Source organism: Rhea pennata, chromosome 9, assembly GCF_028389875.1.
Source record: "Rhea pennata isolate bPtePen1 chromosome 9, bPtePen1.pri, whole genome shotgun sequence".
Lineage (NCBI taxonomy): Eukaryota > Metazoa > Chordata > Aves > Rheiformes > Rheidae > Rhea > Rhea pennata.
The window spans coordinates 17,295,601-17,321,702 of NC_084671.1; the positions used below are offsets into that span (position 1 = coordinate 17,295,601).

A 26,102-nucleotide genomic window follows, 5' to 3' on the forward strand; every position below is an offset into this window, starting at 1 on the left:
CAAAACATAAGCGCATATAGGGAAGACCGTATGCAAATATCCACAGCACAGAAAGTAAAGAAGTGATTCAGTAAGTTTTTTCTTTCTTAAAATAGGCAATGAATAAAAACAAAGCAGAAAAAGTCAAGCACATGCTTTCTTGGTTTTCTAGATTAAGGTAAAAGTGAGATTTTCCTGATTTGTGGTTCTTTTAACATTTCTTTTGTGTTCCTTTAACATTTTTCACAGAGAAAAGGCTGTAAAGAGAGGCATCAGTATGAGTAAACGGAGCCCACAGTGCAACAATTTCTGTAGAACAGCTTCAAAGAGAGCAAACATACTGTCTTGCAATATGTTGGATTTGCAATGGGATGGGAAAGTTGGAGTGATGAGCATCAGATAATTTTTTACAGTCTCACTTCTTGACAGAAAGCATGGAATTTGACTTAAAAGACATCATTGACTTCATAGGAAGCCTTTTCTTCCCTGATAGGCTAAAGGCTCTCATGTTGGTTACTAGCTCCTAATATTTCAAAGACCAAGTGATTTTTTTTTAAACATCCAAAATAGGCAGGGAAGGAAAATTGGTTTTTTTGAACTTACTTGAAGAATTAGTATTAGAGAATATGTCCTCTCAGCATATTGAAACAGAATAAATTATTTGTCCTCCTTAGAAATAGAACTGATCGTTTGAGGTTAGGACTGTGATGGCAAGAAACAGAAAAAACACTTGAAACAGATGAAAAGAGGAGGATGAGATTGATTTGCTGTTTTTTTCATGAAGCATCAGCAGAAATTTCTCTAATTCTATCATAAATGAGAAACACAAAAGATAAATATAAATTAGTTTCCCAGATCCCAACACCACTATTAATTGTCTTCAGACCTCTTTTTCATCATTCTCTAGTTTCCATCCAATAGCTAGGAACAAAAAAAAGGTCTGAATTTGACTACCTAATTTTAAACAATTTTGGTTTAAACTTTTCTGTTCAACAAAGCCTTTCATTTACCCATGGCATTTTTAATAATAGAAAGGATTTTTCTTGATGTCTGAGACCAACACTTTTTCTTTACTGTTGTTAATCAGTAGTGTTTTCTGTGCCAATAATTTATCAAGCTTCTCCCACATTGGACTTTGGTAGAGGTGTTTAGATTGTGCCACAAAGAATGAACATTATTGTGAAAATGCAAAATATCGTTGGCTATTCCTCTCCCTTGCTGCTAGATTTTCTTCATTTATGTTACCTTTTACTTTCCCACTTCTTCCTCAGCTCTTAGAAGCCTTCTAAACCTCCCAGGTCTAGAGGAAAATAGGAAATTGTTGTGTGCCTTCCATAAACCTGTTGGGGCAAAATTCATACAATCATAGAATCAGTAAGGTTGGAAGAGACCTCTGGAGATCATCTAGTCCAACCTCCCTGCTCAGCAGGGTCACCTAGAGCATGTTAGACAGGGTTGCAGCCAGGCAGGCCTTGAATATCTCCAGGGAAATTGCTATTCAGTGCTATTGAATTCATTGAATTCAATAGCAAAGCCTACTGATATACATACATATATAAAAAAAGCCAGAATTCAGAATTTTGCCCTAGGACATAGAGATCTTTTAAGAATCTCCCTCTGTTAGTTTGTTAGTAAGTTTACAGTCCAACAAGCTTGGATAGCACCATAAACAAGTTTATCTTCTGGTAATGAACTTAATGAATTTGAATTACTTCTGTTGATTCTTCAGCTAAGCAGGTTATTCTAGAAATTAGGATTATATGACTATGCTGCAAAGATTAATTACATCTGTATAAAGATTTCAGGCAAGAGTGTCTAATTCAAACCTCCTTTTTCTGATCTTGAAACCTCTAATCAAAAGAGAGGATTAAATAAAGCAATTAGGCTATAATAAAGGCTTCTAGAATCTTATAAAAATTATTGCAGTCTGAATCCTCACTGCATTTTAATTCAAAATAGTTAGGGAAAAGGAGTTTTTATCAATTATTGATTTATCAATATTCATGATTTCATGAAACATTTTTGATTGCTGTGTTCCAATTTAATAGCATTATTCAGATATCATGAATTTTATATCTATCATATAATATTGACTGCTTGGGCACTCTGTCATCTCCAAATCTAGAGTCAATATTATACCCCAGATTCGCAGATGCTGTTGGACTATTCAAATTCTTTCTCTATTCTCTCTCTCTTGCAGGAATATATTGCTGTAAGATGTAGCCCCTAGACAGGTGGCATTCCTAGATGTTGCTAGCAAAATCGATGCAAGTAGAGAGGACTTGCACGTAGATAGGGATGACTTTCCTTCAAGCGGTATTAAATTGACTGAAAGAATATAACATTGCTCAGTCTAAAACAGTTAGTGAATAAAAGTTACAGAGTTTTGCTGGAAAGAAGTTTTTGAAATAAAGTTCTGCTTTTAGCCAATAGTCTAGTACTAATAATATTCCCTTAAGGTGAAATAATGCTGTTTAAAAATGCTGAGATTTGAGAAACATTATATTTTTCTTCTCCCCAAACACAAGGAGACTGTGGTATAAAATATGCTTATTTTCTCTTTTTGATGCTTCTTTAAAGAATTGTGTTTTTACTGCAGTAGAGATTGCAACTGAGCGTGTCCCATCTTGCAGGTGCACTAATTACTTAGACAGATAATCTCTCTAACATTCAGTGAAAATTTAAGTATTTCTATAAAATAGAACAACGTGCAAAACCCATTTGGGGTAGCTTATTTCCCTAAGTGACCTGAATCTAATTGTGGGAGTGGAGATAAGGAAGGGGAAGGAAAAATGAAAGTTTTTCTTGCTCAAAAGATAAAATTAATACAGTTTTTATATTGTATAATATGTTTCACGACTTACAATTAAATTCTGGTATAAGATAAGCTGAGAGGTTACTGCAAGGCTCAAGGTATAGGTAACTCACATTCCCTCCTTCCTCTGCCAGTGCAAACTGAACTGCAAGTGACACTTCCCAGAAGAATGTCCCAACTTGAAACTGATTTTTTTGCACATCCCTCTTAGTATTTACAACAACTAAGAATAACGTAAAGCCTCAGCATATTTGATGAAGGATGGCGTTTTTACATAAATAAATGTCAACTTTAACAGACATTTTTAACATCAATCTTTTGTAATGTTTACCCTTTACAGAGGAAATAAACAAAACAAAGCAAATACCAGTGTCAGCAGCTCACATTGCTAATACCTAAACCAAATGCATGAGTTGGTTCTGCACTGGTTCCACTGTAATTAATATTAAAAAATAATATGGAATCTTTGGCAAAAGTCTACTCTGAAATATGCTGAGATTACTTCCAGTTTATACTAGGAAATCATTAGAACTTTTACTGTAAAGCCTTTTCATAGAGTTGTGGAGAGGTAGAAATGGCTGATTGCAAATGAGATTTTTTTGGTTTAATACAGAAAAAATGTGTTATAACTATGTGTATATTAAAATGGTTTCTAGTATAATTTTCTGGCAGCCTCAGGGAAACTAATGACAGCATATGAGCACTTCAAAGTCATCTTCATTTACACTAAAAAGAGGTTGGTTGTCTTTGTGGGAGGTGATGAAAGGGAATTTAAGGTTATGGACAAAATACTTCCTAGAACACAATTATTATCTGACACCTATTTAATTTTTTTCATGCAAGTAATCCCACTTACAAACATGTATATTGAATATAAAACACATTTTTGAGTGTCATTTAAGTAAACTATAGACCATGGACCACAATACAGACATTGCTTATGAACACTCAGACAAAAAAAGGGATTTTTCAGAGGCTGATGTGAATGGTGCAACTCTTCTTGGAAATCCTTGAGTGTCCTAGGAAATTAAGAATTCTAGAAGAAAGCTTATGCCTTCTATTCTTCTGCTTATTATAGAACGGTCTTGACAGCTTTTCTTTAAAATAGTGGCAGAAACAGCAGCAAACGGTGGTGCAAAAAGCATTTGGGAATATGCCTCTGTGGAAGCTGTTCCTTTAATGCGTTCTCACAAGATCCTTTTACAAGAAATTGTTTTGTTCCGATGAGACTTGCGCTACACAGCACTGACAGTTAGATGCTTAATGGAGTATCTCCGTGAGCTCTGTATAACTATTGAACAAAACACAGAAATTGAAGAAACGCTAAATAAAAAAATATGCTGAATACAGGAATAAAACAGTGAACGAACTGAAACTCTTGGGAAATCTGGAGGACAGTGGATGAGTTTTAAATTATATCTATAAACACTGTGTTCCAGGAAAAGATATTTACATATAGCTTTATTTGTGACAGTAGCTAGTTTTGAAGCACTTGACATTTTTAATATTTTTTGTTAAGTCAGGGTGAGAAATTTGACTGGCTGCACTTCATGAATAAATGCAATATATGAGTAATACGCTTTTAAAAAAAGAGCAAACTCTATAGGGGACACATAAGACTTTATGAATGAGGCTGACAAGCTAGTCTTGCCACTCCGAGGAGCTGATTTCCTCATAAGAAACCGTATCAGGGTTGTGACTGCAATAGGAAGGAGTCAGTTCTAAATTAGTTCTTGAAATAGAACCTGGATTTTTGCTATACAAAGGAGGTAAACTGGTTCAGATTTAATCTTCTAGGAAGTGGACAATGTTCTGATACTGGAAGATCAAAATACTAAGAAATTAGAGATTAAAAAAATAGCACAGTTCAGCAGCTATATTCACAGAAAAATGCATTTTGGATTGCACTTGCTTTTGCAAATGATTCTGATTGGAGAACTGCAAGAGATTACAGTGTTGCATTTATCTGATACAGATGACATGGCTGGAAAGTGCCACATAGGCTGTAAAATATGGGCCGAGAAAACTAGTACATGCTGGCTGCGCTGAAAACACTGGCCCAGTGAGCAAAGTGTACATTGCTCAAGTTCATTAGAAATACATAGTTAAGAATTAAAGATTTATGCTTTTAAGAATCACTTACTGAAGTCATTCTGAAGTTTTGAAACTGCATTAAGGTAGCAAGAAACAGACTCCTTTTAGCTAGAAAAGAAGGTGAAGTTGCAGGGAAACATAACTTAGCACCGAATTTATGAGACATACAAAAGGGCTACATCCTGACCAGACTGCGGGGAGACAAGGGGTGAGAAGTCTAAAAGCAGTAATGTCATGAAAATACTTCAGGCGACAGTGAAGACCTTGAATTTACTCTTGAAGACTACTGTGCAAAAGCATATAAAAAAATGAATGATATAGCAAAATCTATTTTTCTTCAAAAATGTAGGTCTATGAAGAGTTTAGACAAAAAAAAATGTAGCTCCAGATTTTTTTTATGAGTCAATAATTGACGGACTTTATATTTCTTTAAGTCTTGAATGAGATTTTGCAGCTGAAGAGTAAGACATCATTCAGCTTTAAAACTCTGATGTACCTTTATCTTATCCCAACAGCTAAAATATGTATTTGCCACTCCTCATAGTAGTGCTCCTCCCTCAAAATAGATTTAGATATCACATATAAACATACATATATATACACACACATATATAAATATATACATATGTAGTCCTGTCATGGACTCTTTAAAGCATTAGAAAAATCTGTCACGTGACATTCCAACCAAGAGGTGGGATCGTGTTTGCTCCCAAAATGGAAATGCAAAAAGTTATCATAGTGATTGCTATAGGTCAAAGATTCCATAATTTGAGTCTGGTTTGACATTTGGTTTCTCTCATTATAAAATGTAAATCTTCTAAAATGCAAATATTTCCTGTGTTTTGTTTTATGTTAATTTTGCTGTTCAGCAGTGCAGCACATAACAGGTACCATGGAATGTGCTGGGGACAGGTGATGGTGCCGCCACGGGTCCCAAATATCTTCCCCTATGCTACTGAGGGTTATGCCATTTTGCATCTGAAATTTGTTTTAAATAATGTTTCTGACAGCTCTCATCTTTCTTTTGTTAGATCTTAGTGAATCTTATTGGATATTTATTTTTGGAAGCAGAAACATACTACAAAAAATACATAAGCCCCATTGAAGATGAAGAGAAATATCTCCATAGTAACATTCCTGATAGAGCAATTTATGACTGTTTTTAGACAGACTTGACAAAATTAGGCCCTAATTCTGTATCTGGATTTGTTAACATAGACTCCTGAGCCCACAAGTGACTTCAGAAGAGTAAAGTCTTCATCTTCACTTCTCCTGTACTAGGTAGCAATGACTGATTTTTTTCTAGATCTAGCTAATACAAAAATTTGTGTTTTATATTACGTTTTATATAATCATCTACAAATGCAATCAAGAACATCCCCTCAAGGCAAATAGCTGTTTTGTTTTGTATTGTTTTGTTTCACAGAAGAAATCCTTTCATAATGACATATCTTAGGCATACTTTATAATATGTTTAAATGGAAGCTGAAATAGAATCATTTGAAATGAGTAATTGATACTGATATCTATGCAGTGCAATAAGAATTATCTACAGGATAACATTCATGATAATAAAAAAGAAAATATTACATTTTAGAGGCACAGGTACTTAAAAATCCACTTAAGAAAACTTTTCCTCTCTTGGCAGGGGCACATACCCATCACTGTTTTGTGCATAGTCACTGATGTAATCACGGTCTGATTCATTTCCCAGGTTCATCTGTGTAAACATAAGTGAAGTTCAGTTCTTCTCTCAGCTTCCTTGCAATTTGCATTGAGGCTTGTATAACTCATTTGCTCTTCACATATTTTACCAATTGTCTGTATGAAGCTTATGTGCAAATCATATGAAAATGAGAGAAAAGATGCTTTTAAACAATGATTTTAAAGCTAAAAGCACTATCAACTAAATCACATACACTGTATAATAAATTGAACAGTTTTAAAATCCATCCTTGAAACAGATAACATTTCTGTTCCTTCTAGCTAAACAGTTCTGTATTCCAAGCTAATATTTGTGATTAACTATGTGATGAACAGAAGTTAGTTCAAGACATGAGTCATAACTATGTTCCTTCTCTCTTTTTAAGTTGTTCGAGTTCATGAATTTCCTGGCTGAGAATGTCATCTTCTGCTACATGGGACTCGCACTATTCACATTCCAAAATCATATCTTCAACGCTTTGTTTATATTTGGTGCATTTGTATCCTTTGCTTCAAATAACTATATATTTATATGTGTATGTGTGTGTGTATTTATATATATTTATGTACAAAGAATGTGTGTTCCATGTGAGCAAGATTGACATGAGGAAACCCATCAGTTTCTTACATGCTAAAAATCAATTCTTTATCAGGTCCAAAGACAACCGTCTTCATCACATGTATATCAATATCTGGCTCAGTGCATGTGAGCGAGCAGTCTTCTGGCAGCTGCTATTTTGCAGATATGCTACAAGGCAAATAGCTTTAAACCAAGTGGGGATTTTCTGCCACTGGGCTTGATATTAGGTTTTGAGGTGGAGTGGGAAATTGGGATATATATTGGGGCACATCTGTGTGGACATCTGCTGGCACAGAAAATCTTTTTGCCTGTCCAGAGCCAGTGCAGATCTACAAACTGTGGAGCTTCCTCCAAATAGATATGCGCTGTACGTAGAACTCTCCCAAAGCTATTTGAACGATATTAAGTCCTTAAAAAGCAAACAGTCCTGTATTGTGCAAAGCTTGCCTTTGTATTTGATATCTCTAGTGTATGTGGAATTATTCATATCATGAAGAGTGCCTCAGATGTGGATAGAAAAAAGAGGCTCTGTCTTTAGTACTGCCATATTTTCTCAGCAAAGCCTATTGCTTACTTGTGCAGTGGTAGCATTTTTTTTCATTCTGACAGTTCACACAATGAATCTTTTTGGCTCAGAGCAGCAGCCCTTTGCTTATCACTTTTTGGTGAACTGCAGCAGCTTTGAAAGTTGAGACTGTAGTTTACCTGCAGTAATTTTTACATGCATTTTCCAAAAGAGTAAGAAGAACTAACTGTACCACAGCTCCCTTGGGTAGAGGTTGTTACAGAGGGCAGAGAGGACCCTCGGAGCCTATCGTGCACCACCACCACCATGCAGCAAGTCCAGTGTTGCACCCTGGACTCCTAGCAGGGAGGGCAGCTAAGTGTGAGAGCAGCACTCAACATCCCAGGTGGGAGACTGTGTTGCAGAGCACTGTGGAGACCTGGATCTGTTGTTTCCTCTCACTATGAGCCGACAGGTTGTACCAGAGTGGAGAACTCAGGACATACAGTCCACAAGTGAGACAACCGTAGCTAACATGGGGGTTATCCCAAGTCCACAGGAGCTTTAAGCCAGCTCCTGGCCCTGCAGGTATGATGCATCCAGACGTTGCCACTGAGGGGCTTCCTCTATGCTACAATCCACAGTATGTCCAGGTTCTTAGAACCATAATTGAGCCCAAAGAGTCACAAGACAAGAGGAGGATGGAACTTGCTAAAGGTCTCTATAAGGAGTGTGACTGTCTGGTTTTTAATCTGAAATAGCCCCTCATGTCTCTAATTAAGGCAACTTTTGTGATAGCTCCACAGAGGAATAATAAAGAACTCCTTTCTAAAAATCTCTAAAGAAAAAAAAAAAAAAAAAAAAAAAAAGCAAAGAGTATGGGATATAGACAATATGAATTGTCAGGAAATAAGAAAGTAATCATGTCCAAAAGCACATTTATTCTTTGAAAATTGCTGCTGAAGGAGATAATGCCATCTCCGCAATTGATGATGGGCATTTTACTGAAAGACTGAAGATGAAGTCACATGTGATATAAATGTGATGAGCAGAAGTAGAGTGATTGAAGTGGAATATATAATGATGAATTTAAAACCAGGATGTCTGGGGAGACAATCTCTGCCACTGCAGTTTTATAATGAAATTGGAACCAGAAAGAATTCATGTGGTATGTAAAATATGAAGTGAGATAATCTCATATGTATTTTAATTACACTTTTAAGCTAACTTTGGAGAAATACTGAGTTAGCTCCATTTTTGTCAGTTGTTCCTCCACCATTTTCCTCAACATCTTACATTCTAGGTGGCAGTTTTCGTAGCAAGAGCATGCAACATATATCCACTTTCTTTCCTTTTGAACTTGGGTCGAAAACAAAAGATTCCCAGGAACTTTCAACACATGATGATGTTTTCAGGTAAGTGCTATTCTGCTATTTTCCCTGTCCATATTTAACATCTGACATAGAATTAAAACTCAGCGTAGTCTCTTCAAAGCTGCTCAAGCCAATGGGGATGTTCTCATCAACTTCACTGGGCTATGGACCTATTTTAATTATCTCTTTGGAAACCTATCACCCAGGAAGCTACTCTTTCGTTGTCCTTCATCTGTTTCTACACTTTCGTGCCATTTTAGAATATTCTATTTGTATGTTGTTTTGTTTTGGAGGCACTTGTAGTATACTAGACAGTAAGCTTACATACAAGGAAATAAATATCCAACTTTGAAGGTGTTAGTACCGATACAGATCTTTATCTTTGGCAGATATGGTCTTTGGCAGTTCTTTTTAATTTCAAAAACAGTTATACTTTGAAACATGAGACTAGCAGACTTTTAGTCCACAAACCTATTTTGCATATATTCCTGCCAGATATCTGATTGCTTTACTTTCTAAATTAAGTATTACTGATTTTTAACTACGGTTAGCCCTGTAGGACCAAAAACATTCCAGGAGAGGGAGCCATGTTCTACTCTGATTTGTGCATCATCCAAAGAACTGTTAAATCTCAGCTAGAAACTATATTTTTGGACATGCACAAAATAGAAATATCTCCACTTAACTTTCTGATCCTAGTTATGAAAAAAACTCTCTCACTTGTAAACTGACAGCATTTATTCACTGAAAGACATAAATACAAACCACACAATGCCATTTATAAAATCCTTTCCTAAAATGAGGAAGTCAGTACTTTCTTTTTCTTGCATTCTGTATGAAAAATCTATTCCAATTTTGATGGATAAAGGTTCTTGTTTGACAGCCTGGATATACACTGATCTATTTAACCACATAAGAACCAGGATACAATGGGCCATGTTTCAAGCTTCCTCATCAGGAATACTCCTCATCAGGGTGCCTCATTTATGCCTTAATAATTCCATGTCTCTAGAGCATGAACACTGTAGTTCACTTCTGTATCTATTCAATCCTTCTGCTAAAAGCTGCCAATGAAAATTCAGTTAATACCAGCTACATTGCAGGGAGAGATGATGACATACATCCATTAGGAACTGGTTTTCAGGCCACCTGCTCATCTCAGATTGTTAGCAGTGTAGAATGTGTATGTAGATCGCTCTAATACAGCTAGAAGGTGGCCAACTAGACACCCTAAGGAACTGGATTCAGATCAAAAGTCTAGCAAGAAAAGGTTTCATATCATTAATTATCTAGTTTCTGGGCCCTGTTATTGCTTTTATTTTCCATCAGATATAGTATGGATTAAAAAAATCTAAAATATATCATATTCTTTAACTTTTCTGTCCTCATTTTCTCCAGTGAAATTTCATTCTCCACAGAACTAGAAGTAGCCTGCAGCGAATAGCTGAAGGTGAGAACTCTCACTTGCATATTAGGTTTCCAATACAATCTGTCAGCTGAGAACTGAAAATGGCAGTACTGAAAGCTCCTAAAATTTAAATGTTAAAATAGTCAGAAAAGTAACTTTAAACTATTTTCAAAGAAATACTATATTTTGTGGAGAGAAATGTCTTTACAGCACTTCCAAACAACAAAATGGCATAATGTGCAATTAGGGCAAAGAGACTGATTGCTTCTCACACTGCTATCAGGTGTAAACTTCATAACTCATGTAAGACATGGATTTTTCGATGTAATTGTACTTGTAATGTGCATTAAGATTTGTGCTCAGTTACCAATAATCTTCTAATTTACTATGAACTGATTATACTGTGCAGAGTGATGAACAGAGGAAACATCTGTCAGAAGAGAAAGTCAGATCTGTTATGGGCAAACAGGACACTGAATTCAAGCTGGGGAGGAACAGGCATATTGCCTACAGAAGATCAGCACACCTTTTGCAGAAATATTTTCCTATAGCATCAAGTTCTGAAAGATAGGAGGTCATAGGAAAAACTGGATTTCTCTCACCCTAGCCTAACACACCAAGATGTAGAAAACAGAGAATTTGGAGTTGGTTTTCCTTTCAACCATGTCATTTCCAAATACACTCAGTATTTATTACTGTCTCAATTAAGTTTTACTACCATATTCACCATGAATATCAAAGTCTGAAAAAAAAGCAGCTAAGATTAGGCAAGTACTCGGTTGATTAGCATTTGAGAATATATTACTCTGCCAAGAATGACTATTGAAGTCATCAAGTGCTACTTCTAAGGAGCATTAATACATATGAGGAAATGTGGAAGAGTCAGGCATGGAAGTGGATTATGCAGCATTTTGATTTATTACATTCTTCATCGGTTTATGTCTCTCCTCTAACAATACACTACAGAGGATAGATTCACTTTTATAACTGCATTTAATCATGATCTGTGATAAAATTCCAGTTCTGCTAGGTTTCTAGGTCCATTGTGAATCAAAACTAGATTAGTCCTTTTATAATTAAGTCTGAGCTTGTCATATTAAGTTTAACATCAACTAAAATGAACAGGCCAGTAGACTTTGATCATGCGAGAAAGAAATATTTTATGTTTTAAATTATAAGGGATCTAACACTCTATACTAGGAGTCTAAGCTGCGTAAAAAAAAAATGCCTCATTTTATTTCAGACCCTGATATAATGCCTTTAACTGATTTAAAAAAAGAAGGAAAGGAAAGGAAAGGAAAGGAAAGGAAAGGAAAGGAAAGGAAAGGAAAGGAAAGGAAAGGAAAGGAAAGGAAAGGAAAGGAAAGGAAAGGAAAGGAAAGGAAAGGAAAGGAAAGGAAAGGAAAGGAAAGGAAAGGAAAGGAAAGGAAAGGAAAGGAAAGGAGATCTGAATGGATTTATTAATGGCAATAACGTGTTCACTATTAGAGCATCACTGCCATAGGAGTAGAGTAAGCACTATTTCAGACTTAAAGTATTACACCTTCCACTCTTCTTCCAATGTCTCTACCTTTTTTGCACTTTCGTTTTCTCTCCAACATATAAATCAGCCAGTGGGAGGCTTGTGGGACACAACACTGCAGGGGTAGTTGCTGTTAATATAAGGCCATGCAACAGCAGTAAAGTCTGAAAGGGTGGAACACAACCGCAGAAGAAAAACAAGAAAGGTCTGTGCACAGACAACTATTGTGCAGGCACTTCCAAAATATATCTACACACTTGTTTATACATGGTGGTGGAGAGTGTAAAGTAAAGTAAAATTTTCCAAGAAGATAGATATAAAAAGAAATCAGCTAAATGGAAAATAAAGCAAGCAAGAAAAAGAAGGGAGAATTACTGTTGAAAATAAAATCCCAGATCTACATGGAGAAAGTCTCCTTTCCTGGCAGATTCTCTCCACACTACCCACAGACACTACTACTCTCCATGGTGGAGGGATGAGGTACGATGGCAATAGGTCAAGCCTTAGCTGTCTTATGGACCTCCAAAGCTTTGCCCTTGGGTGCCTTTCCTTAGTGCCCCCAGGCATGAAAGAATATCTCTTAAAGAGGAATTCCTAATGGCTGGCACAACTAGCTGGTAAATCTGGTAGGAAATCTGTGATAGAGCTAAAAGGATCAATGGGTCACAACAGAGACAGAGAGCTGCTGTCAGTGCAGCAAAACTCTGACAGATGAGGGGAGAGAATCTCCACTAACGGCTCCTTTGAGCACGTCCCTTCTCCTGAGCCTCTCCCAGCTGCAGCTGAGGTACTAAGGCACAGTGGGGTCAGTCCTTCCATTGCTATTTGTTCGTATTTTTCCATAAGGAAATTTCCTTCTCTTCCTTATCTACAGATTATTTCTCTGTATATCATCTCTGAGGTTGTTAAAAATTCCCTTCCTTAATTTGTATTGTTATCTGGAAGATATTTTGATATGCTATCATTGTGATCCTTGATTCTTGCTGAGTCTTTACATTTTTAGGCTTATTCACTTGCTTCCCACTGCTTTAGTTGGAAATATATGCTCATTTTATTTCAGATACATTTTATATGAGGCTAAATCGGCACTTTCAGAGCATGTTGAGCCTTTACAAGTGAAAGACACAATGAAGATATTCAATATTTCACAAAACTGATAACTAATAACTGATAAATGACCAGGTCCAGTCCTCAAGTAGCGGATGTTCTTAATTGCGTATTAATTAATAATTCTTTTTTAACATTCTCTCTTCCCCAAAGAAATGTTCTATATATAATATTGCATTAACACTTGTGCTGCCATTATCGAAAGCAGTATTGTTTTCACTCTAATTGTAGCCACCTAGAATTTAAGCAGTCTGTCTGAGCTAGTCCTCTAGATTACCAGTTTAATAGTTTGGTGTAGTGAAGTTTAACAGTTCTTCCCATGAGAGAACAGTAAACCATGAGCATCCTTAGAGGTGTCTGATAAACAAAGGCAAAGCAAGGGAAAGCCTACTTTTTGACTTCTGTGTCATTTTCATAAAAGCAGGGATATTAAATGTGCTGCCACTGATCCCTTTCAGCTGGTGTAACTACAGCTTGCTGCTTGCTTGCACAAATTGCTTTGTGGTGTTCTGTGCATAAAGTGTCCATCATCTATACAAAATATTTCACATTCTGGCTCTGTGCTCTTAAAGAGCCTCAGTGTTCTCCTCCAAAAATAGCTGCTTTTAGCAGTTGATTAAATGATTCTGCATAAACCATCACTGCTTTACAAGAGGTTTAATTATTAGGTTTAATCTCTTGATACTTGCAAAGTACCTTTTGGATTCAGTGTATATTGTACACGTGCAATGACTTCGCTCTCTACAGTTTTCTACACTTATTTTGTAGGATTTTTTTAGAAAACAATACAGAGAATTTAAATGTATAAATGAAAAGCATATGTTCTATTATGCATCCAGAAATACTGGAGGGCTTTTTTCCCTCTTTTTTTGTGTCACCCTGTGAGGACCTATTTAGTTAGCTTATTACTACCTATAGGGCTTTTTCTTTAACTCACTGTTAGTTTTTTCACCAGCTTTATAGCCTTTTCTGTTTACTCAGTCTCTGTAGGTGTGTAACTTTACAATTATTGTAATAATTGTAGTATATTAAGCTAGAGCTAAAAAACTGCAGATATCATAAATCCCCTTTTCAAATACTTGAAAGTGTTATTTAAAAACTGCTCACTGTTTTTCACATCATGATATTTATGACCCTTCTCAGCACATAGAAAGATATTAAAGAGATGAATTTTTGTATTGCTTCAAGCAAGAAACGGGTAGCCTATTTGGGCACAGATTTTGATCCCAGCACCCTTCCTCACTTATACTTTATCTCATGAATAGTCCCACTAAAGTGAGTGAAACTGCATAGGGAATAGATTTCTTTTTTTAACAAGCATAAAGCCCGGATTATTACTTAATTGGAAATTATCCAAGACAAAGAATTCCGTGGATGTAAAACAAGCGTGTGATTATTATGTGATTGTCAGGGTGGTTTCATTGTCCGCTTTTGCAAAGTTGATTCTACATGCATTAAACACCATGCTATCAATTAAGCATGATTCAGCATCTGTGACAAAGATGATCATGGTCTGAAAATTTCCTCTGCCCTTACGATAGGGTTTGGGCTCAAAAGAGGTACATTTGGTTACTCCATCATGTTAAGTTTGCATGTCTTTTTTTTTTTTTTTTTTTTTTTTTTTTAGGTTTACGTGGTGCAATAGCATTTGCACTGGCTATTCAAGACACAGAATCCCAACAAAAACAAATGATGTTTACAACAGCACTACTTGTTGTATTTTTCACAGTCTGGGTGTTTGGTGGGGGCACAACACCAATGCTCACATGGCTTCAGATCAGGTTAGTACTCTCTTTAAAATAGTAACAATCAAAATACAATGAAATCAGTATGCTCAATCGCTAAATTCATACAGCTTTCTACGGCCTACTTATATGCTTTTTTATAGAGAGTTTTACAAGCACAAAGCTAGTGTTTGTCTTTTAATACTTCCTAAGGTCAAGTAAGTATGGATACTAGCTGCTAGAGGTAACTCCAGACCACTAGAAGTAGGATCTTCTCAAGCTCGTTATAGGCTTGGACCTAGGTCAGATCCATCCTCGATTCCTATGAGTCTGTTTCGTTACCATTCTTTTTAAACACCATGAATAAGTTGTTAGCAGTGTTCTCCTTACTGCTGAAGATATTACACAAACATGTCATGAATAATGCATTTCTGAAAATACCACATTCACACTTTCATAATACAAAAGCACAGAAAGCAAGAAATATGCTTGCACAGCTTGGTGGAAGATGATAGTGGAATCTGTTGGCATTCTCTAGGGGTAAGAGTGTGAGGCTGTGTGTGCGTGTTCCTTATCAACTGTAGAAAGGAAGAAAACATTTATTTAATTTTGTTTGTTCATAATTGCAGATGGGATTTTTAATCAGAAATGTAAGATGTACTTTCACTGAATGTTAATTCTGTGTAGCCCATACAACATATATTTCTACTTTTATTTGATTTTACTTTATCTGATAGGACATACCAGCACATAGGAACGTTCAGCCCGAGTATATTTTTATATACCACTATTTATTCTCTCAGTTCACATAATTATGACTGCATGATATCAAAACTGAGTTAGTTGCTAAGAACATTGCCTTCCTTGCAGAGGCTGTGTCACAGACCTGAACATCCTAATTCAGTGATTCAGCTCTGAGCTGTGAGAAAACTAACTACTGTCTGCCGCACGGCAGACTGGAAAAAAATGTAAGCTCTTTCTCAAAGACATGTGAGCCAGTTACTTCCCTTTGTGTAAAGAATTTAATACGAACTTCTTAATTTACATTACTCCTGAAAAATGCCAGAAACTTTTGCTCACACGGTGTTTGCCGTTATGCCTTGCACTATCCTTCCTCAGAGGAAGGAGCTGTTTGGAGTTTGCTCACAGACCAACAGCACATACCCTGTAGTCTTCTACCTTTCCTCCAGTTGTCATTTTGGAGGTTAGGGGCTGAGAACTCCAAAGTTCAAGGAACCGTCACACAGGGATTTCCAATGACAGCGAAGGACATGCTATTTACCAATCTATCCAGGTATTCCTTAACCATATGAAAATTACCGACACTGAGCTATTTTAAATGAGTCCAGATTATTCCCAGCCTTCCTCTCAGAAGATTATCTGGAAACAGTTGCAGAATTTGTCTACTGTTTCTGGGTCTATCAGATTACTTGTAAAATTACGTTGATCACCTTATAACCTCTACAGCTAAGATTAAAAATTCGTTTTACCTGATAATATACTAGAAAATCTATCGCATTGGTGTATCATTCAGCCATTGATTAATTAGCACTCATTGTTTTATATGTACTCCTTCACTGCATTATTTTTTAAATTACTTCATAATCACTTCATATTCATAAATGACAATGAATGACATGGGAGGTTAAATGAGAAAAAGGAGGTAAATAGGAAGCTGGTATGAAGAGTGTTTGATTTTAATACAGCGTCCTGCCCAATGCGCTTTTTTTTTTGAAACTCTATTTTTAGTAATAACAATCTAATGCTATTTCTGAGATCTGGTTGCTTTGTAATCAGTTCAGGATTCACTGCAATGGTTTCTAATATCACCAAAGAAAACCTCAGCACCAATGCAGGGTTGTAATTCATAAATCCTTATCATTTATTCTATATATAGCATATGCTTTGCTTGTTTACAAAGTGATGTCTGTTTAACAAGCCATCATGTCAGACTGTTGCTATAAAACACTAGCTGAAGATAACTAAATTGGAGCTTCAACAAAGAGCATAAATAAAAGCTTGCAGACAAAGGACTAGCATTCAGATTTACTGTATAAACATAAAATGCAGGCATTCGTATGTAATGTGGGAGCTCTATATTTCCTTGATAGTACTTGATACTATCTTGAGGGTAGTAGTCATGTGTCTAGTCTACTGACACACTTAGGTCATTAGATGCATGTCCTTATCTAGCTCTTTAGGAAATGCAGTTTAAAGTGATCATTGCCAAGTGCTTTCACTAGCAAAAGCAATTCCATTGGATACAATGGCATTTCTTCTGCTACTTAGAATTATCCAGAGGTGAAAACATCTGCAAGAGTACAAATGAGAGGCTGACTTTCATATTAACTATTCATACTATTAAATACAAGCATATTCATCTTACTTTACCCATCTGTACAATAGATAGTATCAAAGACACCAAAAGTAGACAGCCCTTACTAGACTGAAATGCTCATGTTTGTCAGTATGCCTTCTGAACCCCAGCAGATCTACAAGGCAGACTGAGTAGCCAAAGAATTTGTTTTAGTAACTGAGACACAGATTTTTGTAGAATTAAGGTGTTAAGTTCCCACTTAGTCTCTTGAAACCAACACACACAGCTTTAAGTACTGCAGATGCATGGTCAAACTAAGAGAAAGACATAAACAGGTATTTTTAATTAAGAAAGTATACTGATGCCAGTTTTATCTTCCTAGTGAATATTTTTAACCATCTTTTATATTTATTACACCCCTATATGGAATTCTGGCCTTAGCTACCAGCATTTGTCATCTTAGTCTTAAGCAAGCAATTTTGCTAAGTAATTGTATTCAAAAGTGATGGTAATTGATACCAATTAATATGTGGCTGCATCCTAGCAGACGTGGATTTGTTGAGAGCGCTATGAGGTTCCTCCCAGTTACACCACCTTGCTTGGGGCACAACATCCAGTATGTTTGCAGCTGTGCCTGAATGGTAGTTCAGAGTGGCACCTACACCCGTCTTTTCTACAACATTTGGAGACAAAAATTGTAGCTGGGAGGGTTCAGCTCACAAAGTAAAGGGAGACTGTTCAAAATTGATGACTGTGAAGGGTCCCCATGAAATGGGTTGGATGTCACCAATTACAGACAGAAGAGACGAAGCCAGTGAAACACTGCACCTATGCCTATGAGTACAGGATTGACTGGTTTCACACTAGCCCTCAAGCGTTCAGCCGGTGTGAATTTGCATTGGACACCATTGCAGGGCAGTTTGATACCACTTCTGGAGTGATTCCACAGTGCTTTAGAGAATCTGATTCATCCCTGTTATCCACATCCAAAGCATTGTGCTGGATCAGTTAATCTAAACAACTAGAAATAAATTTATTCACATGTCAGAATTAAATAAGTACTTACAGGAAATGAAAAATATATCAATGGTTGCATTAAGTTCACAATGACCACATCGGACATGGTCACCTGCGTCCCTGTGTCACCTAAGAGCTGCCATATAAGGCAACATCGGGGACAGAAAACATCAACAATGTGGTGATTCAGCAAACAAAAGACCAATACTGAGTGTGCCTGTATTGCCAATTAACTGTTTTCTCATAAAATGATTATCCAGAAGGTAATTTATTTTATGGAATGAGAGACATTCAGCAGATAATAAAAAGGTATATCTGATATCTGAGACTATTTGGATGAACTGAATCTTATTCACATATATTTTAATTTCTGCCCACTCTAGCCATGAGTAGGCTGCAATTCTTATCAGTAGTTCAGGAGATGCAGCTCTTACGTCTTCAAGATTCATCATTAGTCTTAACCTCAAGATAAGTTCCTAAGTTGACACGTTACTGACAGTTTACCCATATTTAGAGTTTAAATTATTATATTATAATAGATTAAATTAGATGATGATTATTATTATTATTATAAATCTATCATCCATTAAGTTAAAGATATGTAAAAATAATGTAAATTACAAATAATTAACACTAAGATAATGCACTGAAGATACCATTTGCCCTACAATAATGCATTGCAGACGTAGTTGATGAAAAAGGGAGTTCACAAGATCTGTACAGCCTTTTAATCATATATTATTCTCTACACATTATACTGTGTTTCAATGATTTATTGCACTGTCTCTGTAATTTACATTAAAAAATTCTCATAATGATGACCAAAACTCCTCACATATCAACAGAGTGCCAGGGAAAAAAAAAACAAATTTTAAATAATAGTAGTAATATTCTTCTTAAAAGTCAATATTTGTTTCCATAACATCTGGAATTTCCATAATCTTCCCCCTGTCCTCACATCAGTAACATCAGATCTGTTTTTTTTTTGTTATTAAAATTCAGCTTAATGTAAATATAATCTATCACTCCATTTTTAGAGAAAAGATGTGCCCTCACAGGTAACTACCAGCTGACTTCTTCATAGATTATGTATGGCTTAAACAATTCCAAACTGTTGCCAAATCATGTAGTATGATATATGTCAAAACTAACCACCAAAAATGGGCTCTGTTTCATTTCCCACTTCATACAGCAATGTCACTTAATTACTTTGCAAGGTTGCAGAGGCCAGCTGTGCTGAAAGCTTTTATAAAAAGAAGCTTAAATGCATACCAGGAGTTCACCCAAGTTTATTAATGTTCACTACCCCAGCTCCCTTACTTTAACAAATGAATTACATTGACAGACATATTCCTACTTAAACTATAGCTTGGCTATAAGAAGGATTCTGAATGCCCTGAAAATCTTACCTATTAATGGAAGAATTTATGTTTACACATCCCAAAACACAATTTTAAAAGAAATCCATACTAATCATTCTAGTTAATTTACTAACCTATTTACCCATGCAGTCTAACCTTCAAAATGAGTCTTAAAACTCTTGACAAAGTCTGGATATTTTTAAACTTTGTTGTAATAGAACAGGACATATATTTTCAAAACTTTCCTATTTATTTTAGCACTCTCCCTTTTTTAGATGCCTTAAAACTGAGTTTCAGGACTTGCTGTGTTGCCTTTCTGAAAATCACGTCCTATTTAAATATTCTAAGCTATCTGGCACAGGAACGTAACACCTCTGAGCATGCAGGCACATGCACAGTCACTTACATAGTTGTCAGTTAGACTCCCAAGAGCAGAACTGGCTCCACCACATTCCTAAATAACACTTTATCCGTTGGTTTATCTGAGAGTTATAACTGGTAAAAAAGTTTCCCCTACTCCCCATGTGAAAGGACTATAATATACTGCTTGTGGTAGATAATGAATAAACCTGCATTAGTGTATAAGAATGATGCCATGATATATCAACAGCAAAACAAAGATAGCCATTTAAGCATGAGTTCACAGTCAAATTGAAGTATTCAATAAATGTGCCTTCAGAGATGTTGAGTATTACCTGCTAATGCTTTCAGATATATGTCTCCTTTCATTCTCCATACTCTGATTAAAAATAGGGAGCTACATTTTACAGTAAATCTTCTGTGAGTGGATGGGGGATAAAGAATTCTCCTAACAGGCAGAGCAGAAATAAAAAAGCTGTTAATAAAGCATGTCCTATAAAAGTATTGTTGTGCTAGATCTTGTTTGTTTATCATTGCCTCCTTTGAAAATCTTTGTCAAGGGATTTTCAGACACTTTGTGCATCTTTTTGCAGCAGTTGTTCTGTGAATAAGGAGATTTTTATTCCATTATCTGAAGAAATACCAAGCAGCACTGAACAGTGATTTTTAATAGTGTGTCTATCTTGTCATCAATATGCATTTTACAACCTGGCTATGTCTGGATGCCCTTGAACTCCAAGACATGCCATTACTCACCTACAAAATCTCTAGTTCACCTTAAGCTTTGGATTCAGAACTCCAGCTTTCTCTAAGCACCAGTGCCAGAAGCCTGGCATACCACAACATTTCATGGGGATGACAAAGGTTGTCCAAACTCATTGCACTTTTCTATCTGAAAGCTAACACAGCAAATCAAATTAGTGAACCCAAACTATTCTTCAATATTCAACTATTGCCTTTCCTACATTATAAATAGCCCAAACTTCCAGATTCACTTTCAGATGTTTCCCAGAGCTCTGCTGACTCTTTTCACTGTCCATACTCCAACTTTATAACTACTGACAGCTATTTTTTTGACTAAACCTAAAACTAAACCTAAAAATGTCAACTTCATACAATTGCAAAGCTTTTTTTGCATGGATGGTCTCTGAAGATAAATAGCAGTTGGTCGTTCATTCACACTACACTGGCATAAATGCAGCATAACTTAATGTAGTCAGTGATCTCTGAGAACACAAAATATAGAAATGTGCCAAGTGTAAAAAAAAATCTAACTATAAAAATAGTCTAATGAATGTAACAACAGGAGGAGAGGATTCATACCCTATAAAATAAAAGTCCTTAGGTCTAATTATTTGAAGTGATTAGATAAGTAAATAGGGTTTCATTGCTGTGGGGAGCCTTTTCTGTTTTGTCAGGGAAACAACACTGACTGGCTGGGTGTAGAATGCAGATAAACTGGGCACAATATTGTTATCAGCGCGAAAAAATATCTGCCATTTGGACAGGTCAAGCAGGCAGTAACCCTACCCCTTGTTCCTGATCTAAAGCCATGGAGGAAAGGACAAATCTGTTAGCGATGATGCACAGATACAGCTCTATCATGTTAGTCATGAAGCCTCCAAAGTTGTCTTAAGGATGCATTTGGCCCTTCCATTCATTCCTTACAGACTGAATCACTCATTCCCCAACTCAAATATATAGTCCTTATAGGAATTACCTCTCTATACTTTCACTGTAAATCCGCATTGAAAAACACTGACAGAACATAAGAAATCAGACTTGGAGTTGCAGAAAGACTTAATTGGAAGACCTCTCACCAATTTATATGATATATTGCGATTTTGGCAAGGTAAATTTCTAAACGATTACAGTTCTATTCTGAGATTTTGTTGTTCCACTTTTAGAAGTCCCAGGATAAAACACAAACAGACTGGATTCTTTTGTATGGATTCCCTTGCAGTATGGCTACAGCACTCTTTTCTAAATGAAAAAGAAAAAACATTCTAGAGCTGTATCCAAAACATTCTGAGAATTTGGCTTAGCTGCTAATGATTTTGAAATAAAGCCAACTATTTGACTGTCTCATCTAAAACATTAAATTATGTTATTCAGTGTTACAGTGTTAAAGAAAGAAGATCAAAACACTGGTAACTTCTAACCTCCCACCTATTTCCATATTGCAGATCAGCTGAATAGGATAGGAAATGAGCATTCAGCAGACATCAACACCCCAAAGACATGAGCCAGTAGAGTCTGCTGTCATTGAGAATGCTTGTGTATCTCTCTACACTTAAAAGATTTCTTGGATAAGCTATTCCTTCAAGAAGACAGGATTTTGGCACCTTCAGCACCTTCAACTCTATAATCCATTGCTCTAATGGCAGGGTCTGAGAATGATCTTTTTGATCTCTAAAAATGAGCAAGGAAAGGTGAAGGAAATATGTTTTCTTATCAGAATATCACATTGGGGATACAAAGCAGGGCATTGGAGGGAGCGGGTATAGAGAGGTGACTTGACAGCTTGTGGCCAGTGCAGTGGTTATCTACCAGTTAGAAGAATCGCTTGTCACAGTAAGTTTCTGCACTTATCGCAATCCTTTATAAACTGGTTGTAAACTGCCAAGGGATAGAATTTTATGATGAAACAACTTTTGCTACAGCATAACATTGACCAGTATTATAGTGCTACTGTTCCAATAACAGAAATATTCTTTTCATTATTCTGAAACTCTGTGGTAGTTTTTTATCATGAAATACAAATCTTTCTTACTAAACATCTGCCTACTCTGGGTTTTGATGGAGTTTAGTTCTGATTTGTGAACATATGGTATAGCATCTGCATAGCTTTATTCATTCTCCTTAGTCAAATCAGAGTTTTAGCAGAAAATTACACCTTTTCTTCAAGACCATATTTGTAGGGGCAGTCTGTGTAAATGGGGTCTCTGGAAGAGATGGTGATGTAAGTGCACTCCTATCTGACCATTGCTTAATCCCAGCAAGATGTGCTAATTAGAAGTCCCTGGAAAAGAGCAAATTGGCTTAAAAGCAATCTAAATAAGACACAGGCAATGTTAAAAATCATGTTTGCAAATCATGGTCTCCATGATTTTCAAATCAGCCTCTGTTAGCAGCATCTGCTGTTCTGTGGGCACAATGCTGGATTCATGTATTACTCAACACTGAGTGCAGTGATCAAGCCATTACCATAAACTCTTCACCTTTAATTTGACACCTGGTCTTATAATGCTAAGTGGAGCAATGCCTTCTCTAATCTTACCAGGATGGGAACCACCTTTAAGTAGGACCACCTTTCTGTGCAGCTCAGAGACACAAAATTATACTATTAGGTAAAGTTTATTCCAGGTTACTGATCTATCAAGGATTGTCAGGTTCTGCTCCATGTTGCTCCTTCTGCCTGCCGTTCGATTTCACCCGCTGCTGGAAGCACTGCCATGACTATGTTCTTCCAGTCACAGTGCTGTGAATACCTGTGGACTATCTAATGCTGCCTGCTAGTGGGATAGCAAGAGAGAAGGTAATATGTGTAAAGGAAAACCCGTAACTTGACCACTGCACTGGGAAGAATGTGTTCTGACAACTGTTACTGGCAAAGAAGCTGCAGTCAACCGGGTTAAGAATAGTCCAGTGAGAATATTGCACTCCACTGCCACGTTCTGCTCTGCTCATGATGGTACGTCTCCTTATAGCCATTTATTGTGAACTAGATTCATTTAGGGGAAAGAAAAGGAAGGAGTTTGTTCTTTACTGTTCCTCATTTCTCCCTAACTGAAATAGAGGCTTACTTTGAGTAAATACATCTAATCTTTCCTTTCTCAGCCCCACATAGGAGTGCAAGAAGTAAAACAAGTTTATCCATTTTCCCTCCTGAAACACAGCTAGTCCTTGAGATACTCTGAATTGTTTTGCTCATATTCCTTTGAACACATTTTCCTTTCACCATTTGTTAAGAGGAAGGAAGGTCAGTTTAGAAAAGGAGGTTTAATTAAATGTTTTCTCCTGGCCTTGGCATACTCTGCCTTCTATAACTGTATTCCTTTGGGTCATATTTTCTCTACAGCCCTAGAAAACAATATAGCAAAATGAAGGATCCTTTGATTTACTATTGAAAAAAGAATGACAGCCTAAGTATCTCCAACTGTAATTTGTGAATGACCACAAAACAGAGACACACAGGTAAATTAAAGACAGTATATTTTTAAGTACCATTATATTTCTGTGCACCTCATGCTATTACGGATTTTTCTTTTGTTTTGTTTTAGAATACTCATAATCAGCCTAACTGGTATTTCTGCTCAGATAGCTCCAGTGAGCAAAGCTCGCTCTTTGTTTCCAGGGATAGGTTCCTCTTTAGCCATAGTGCAGTAAGTTTCTTAAGTTATGCTGCAACAAATATTCCTGTTGGGAGTTCAGTTCAGCCAAGCTACTTCTGCCCATTGAGTTAACCCAGACACACTTTCAACAGAGATCACACTGTCTTCACTTAGAAAGTCTTTTAAATCCTGAAATCCAGAAACACCTGTAATTAAGCGTAATATATTTAACCATTAACACTGCAATTATTTTTAAATGGCTACTGTACTAAGTTGGTCAGCTATATACACTTGCTAACATATAAAAGACAGCAGTTTGCCTCTTTTAAAGATTTTAAAAGATAGCATCTTTTATACTGATCATAGTTTGAATATTCCTGTGCTAACGACCACTAGGTCGTTAGGAGATTCTGTTACTTCAGCCATATCCCTTTGTGTTTCTTCAGCCCTACTGTCCTCTCTTCAGCTTGCAGCTTGTGCCCTTTCCAAATGGCAAGTTCATTAATTTAAGGGAACATCAGGTTTATGATCTACCACGAATTGTGATTAAGCACTTGAGTAATTTTCACGATGATACATTGATTATGTGTGACATGGACCACAGGGAGCACAAGATCAGATTTTGGTATATCACCTCATCCCCTTTGATCTGTTGTCGCAGTACAGACTAACTAAAAGGCTGTTTTAGAGTCCAGCTAAATATCACTTTGCCTTTGCCACCAGCTCTGGGTTTAAAGCATAGTGGGTGGCATAACAAGAATTAGGGAACAGTTGTGGGAAGACAGCAGCAGCACACGATCTGGTGTTCCTGTACATGATATGTATCGGGAAGCTAACAAACTCTTCCCAGGGCACACTCGAACTGACAGGGTTAATAAAATAGCTACTTTCATAATAGTAGCTAGAGCACGATTAGCCTGATAAATGCTATAAATCAAGAAGCAGTATGAAATTGGACACTAAATATATGGGATGTTATTATAAAAAGAGAAATTGGATAATTTCCTTTCATTTTTATCTGAAAATGAGAAATCATCCAGGTAATGAATCTCAGTGATCTGCTAAAATGCCTATCATTTATTTCTGCTAAGATAAGGTTTGTATTTGATCTATTGGAGTTATTCACCGTCGCATTTTGCTTGAATGATATTAAACAAGGTTTATAAACATTTGTGCTCTAACAGTTGCTGATAACAAAATACCAAGACCAAAATACAGACTTGGGCTTTCCAACTGACTGTGAAAGGTAGTCCTGGGCAGCCACTGAACAGGGAGGTTTGGGGCTGCAATTCTGAATTTAGGGGCATGACATCTACCTGACTCCTGCTGCCACTTTGTTGATCTTTATTGGCCACAGGGGTCTAATTCTGGGCAAAGTCTCCTAACGTAGCAGATAGACAGTTAAATCCCATCTCACATATCTTGTATTTCTAGCTCCACATGGCTATTGAAAACAGAAGAGGAAGGAAGGAAGGAAAGCTACACTTTTACTGCTGGCATATTTGGTATAGAAGAGAGGGAAAATTACACAGCAGTGAGAAAGATTCATGCCTTTCCATTTGCTAGGAACATATGATAGGATAAATTTTCCACATCCCAAAAGCCTGAAATCACTTACAGGTATTTCCAGAAAATCATAAGTAAGCTTGGAATAGAACCCATCTATTCTGTTATCCAGTTTAGGATTTGTCTCCATTAAAAGATTTTATTATCTTTTAAATTACTGTTGCATTGAAACATCTGAGTATACACACACAAAAAAAAATCTTCCATTTCTTCCATTAACACCTTTCTTCCATTAAAACCTATCACCCTATCATACAAAAGGTAGCTGTTATACAGTAGGCAAGCCAATGAAGTTGTCCAGCCTACAAAAAAGGAATCAGTCCTATCTGGAAATAG

General features: G+C 36.4%; 1 protein-coding gene across 1 annotated transcript in view; it reads left to right on the forward strand.

Moving 5' to 3' along the window:
• SLC9A9 (solute carrier family 9 member A9) overlaps window positions 1–26,102 on the forward strand; it is a 205,712-nt gene that overhangs the window by 103,162 nt on the left and 76,448 nt on the right. Inside the window, exons 10-12 of the mRNA XM_062582591.1 lie at window positions 6,979–7,092; window positions 8,981–9,092; window positions 14,715–14,868. Of these exons, the coding sequence (XP_062438575.1) occupies window positions 6,979–7,092; window positions 8,981–9,092; window positions 14,715–14,868 (380 nt within the window). The remainder of the gene's footprint in view (window positions 1–6,978; window positions 7,093–8,980; window positions 9,093–14,714; window positions 14,869–26,102) is intronic.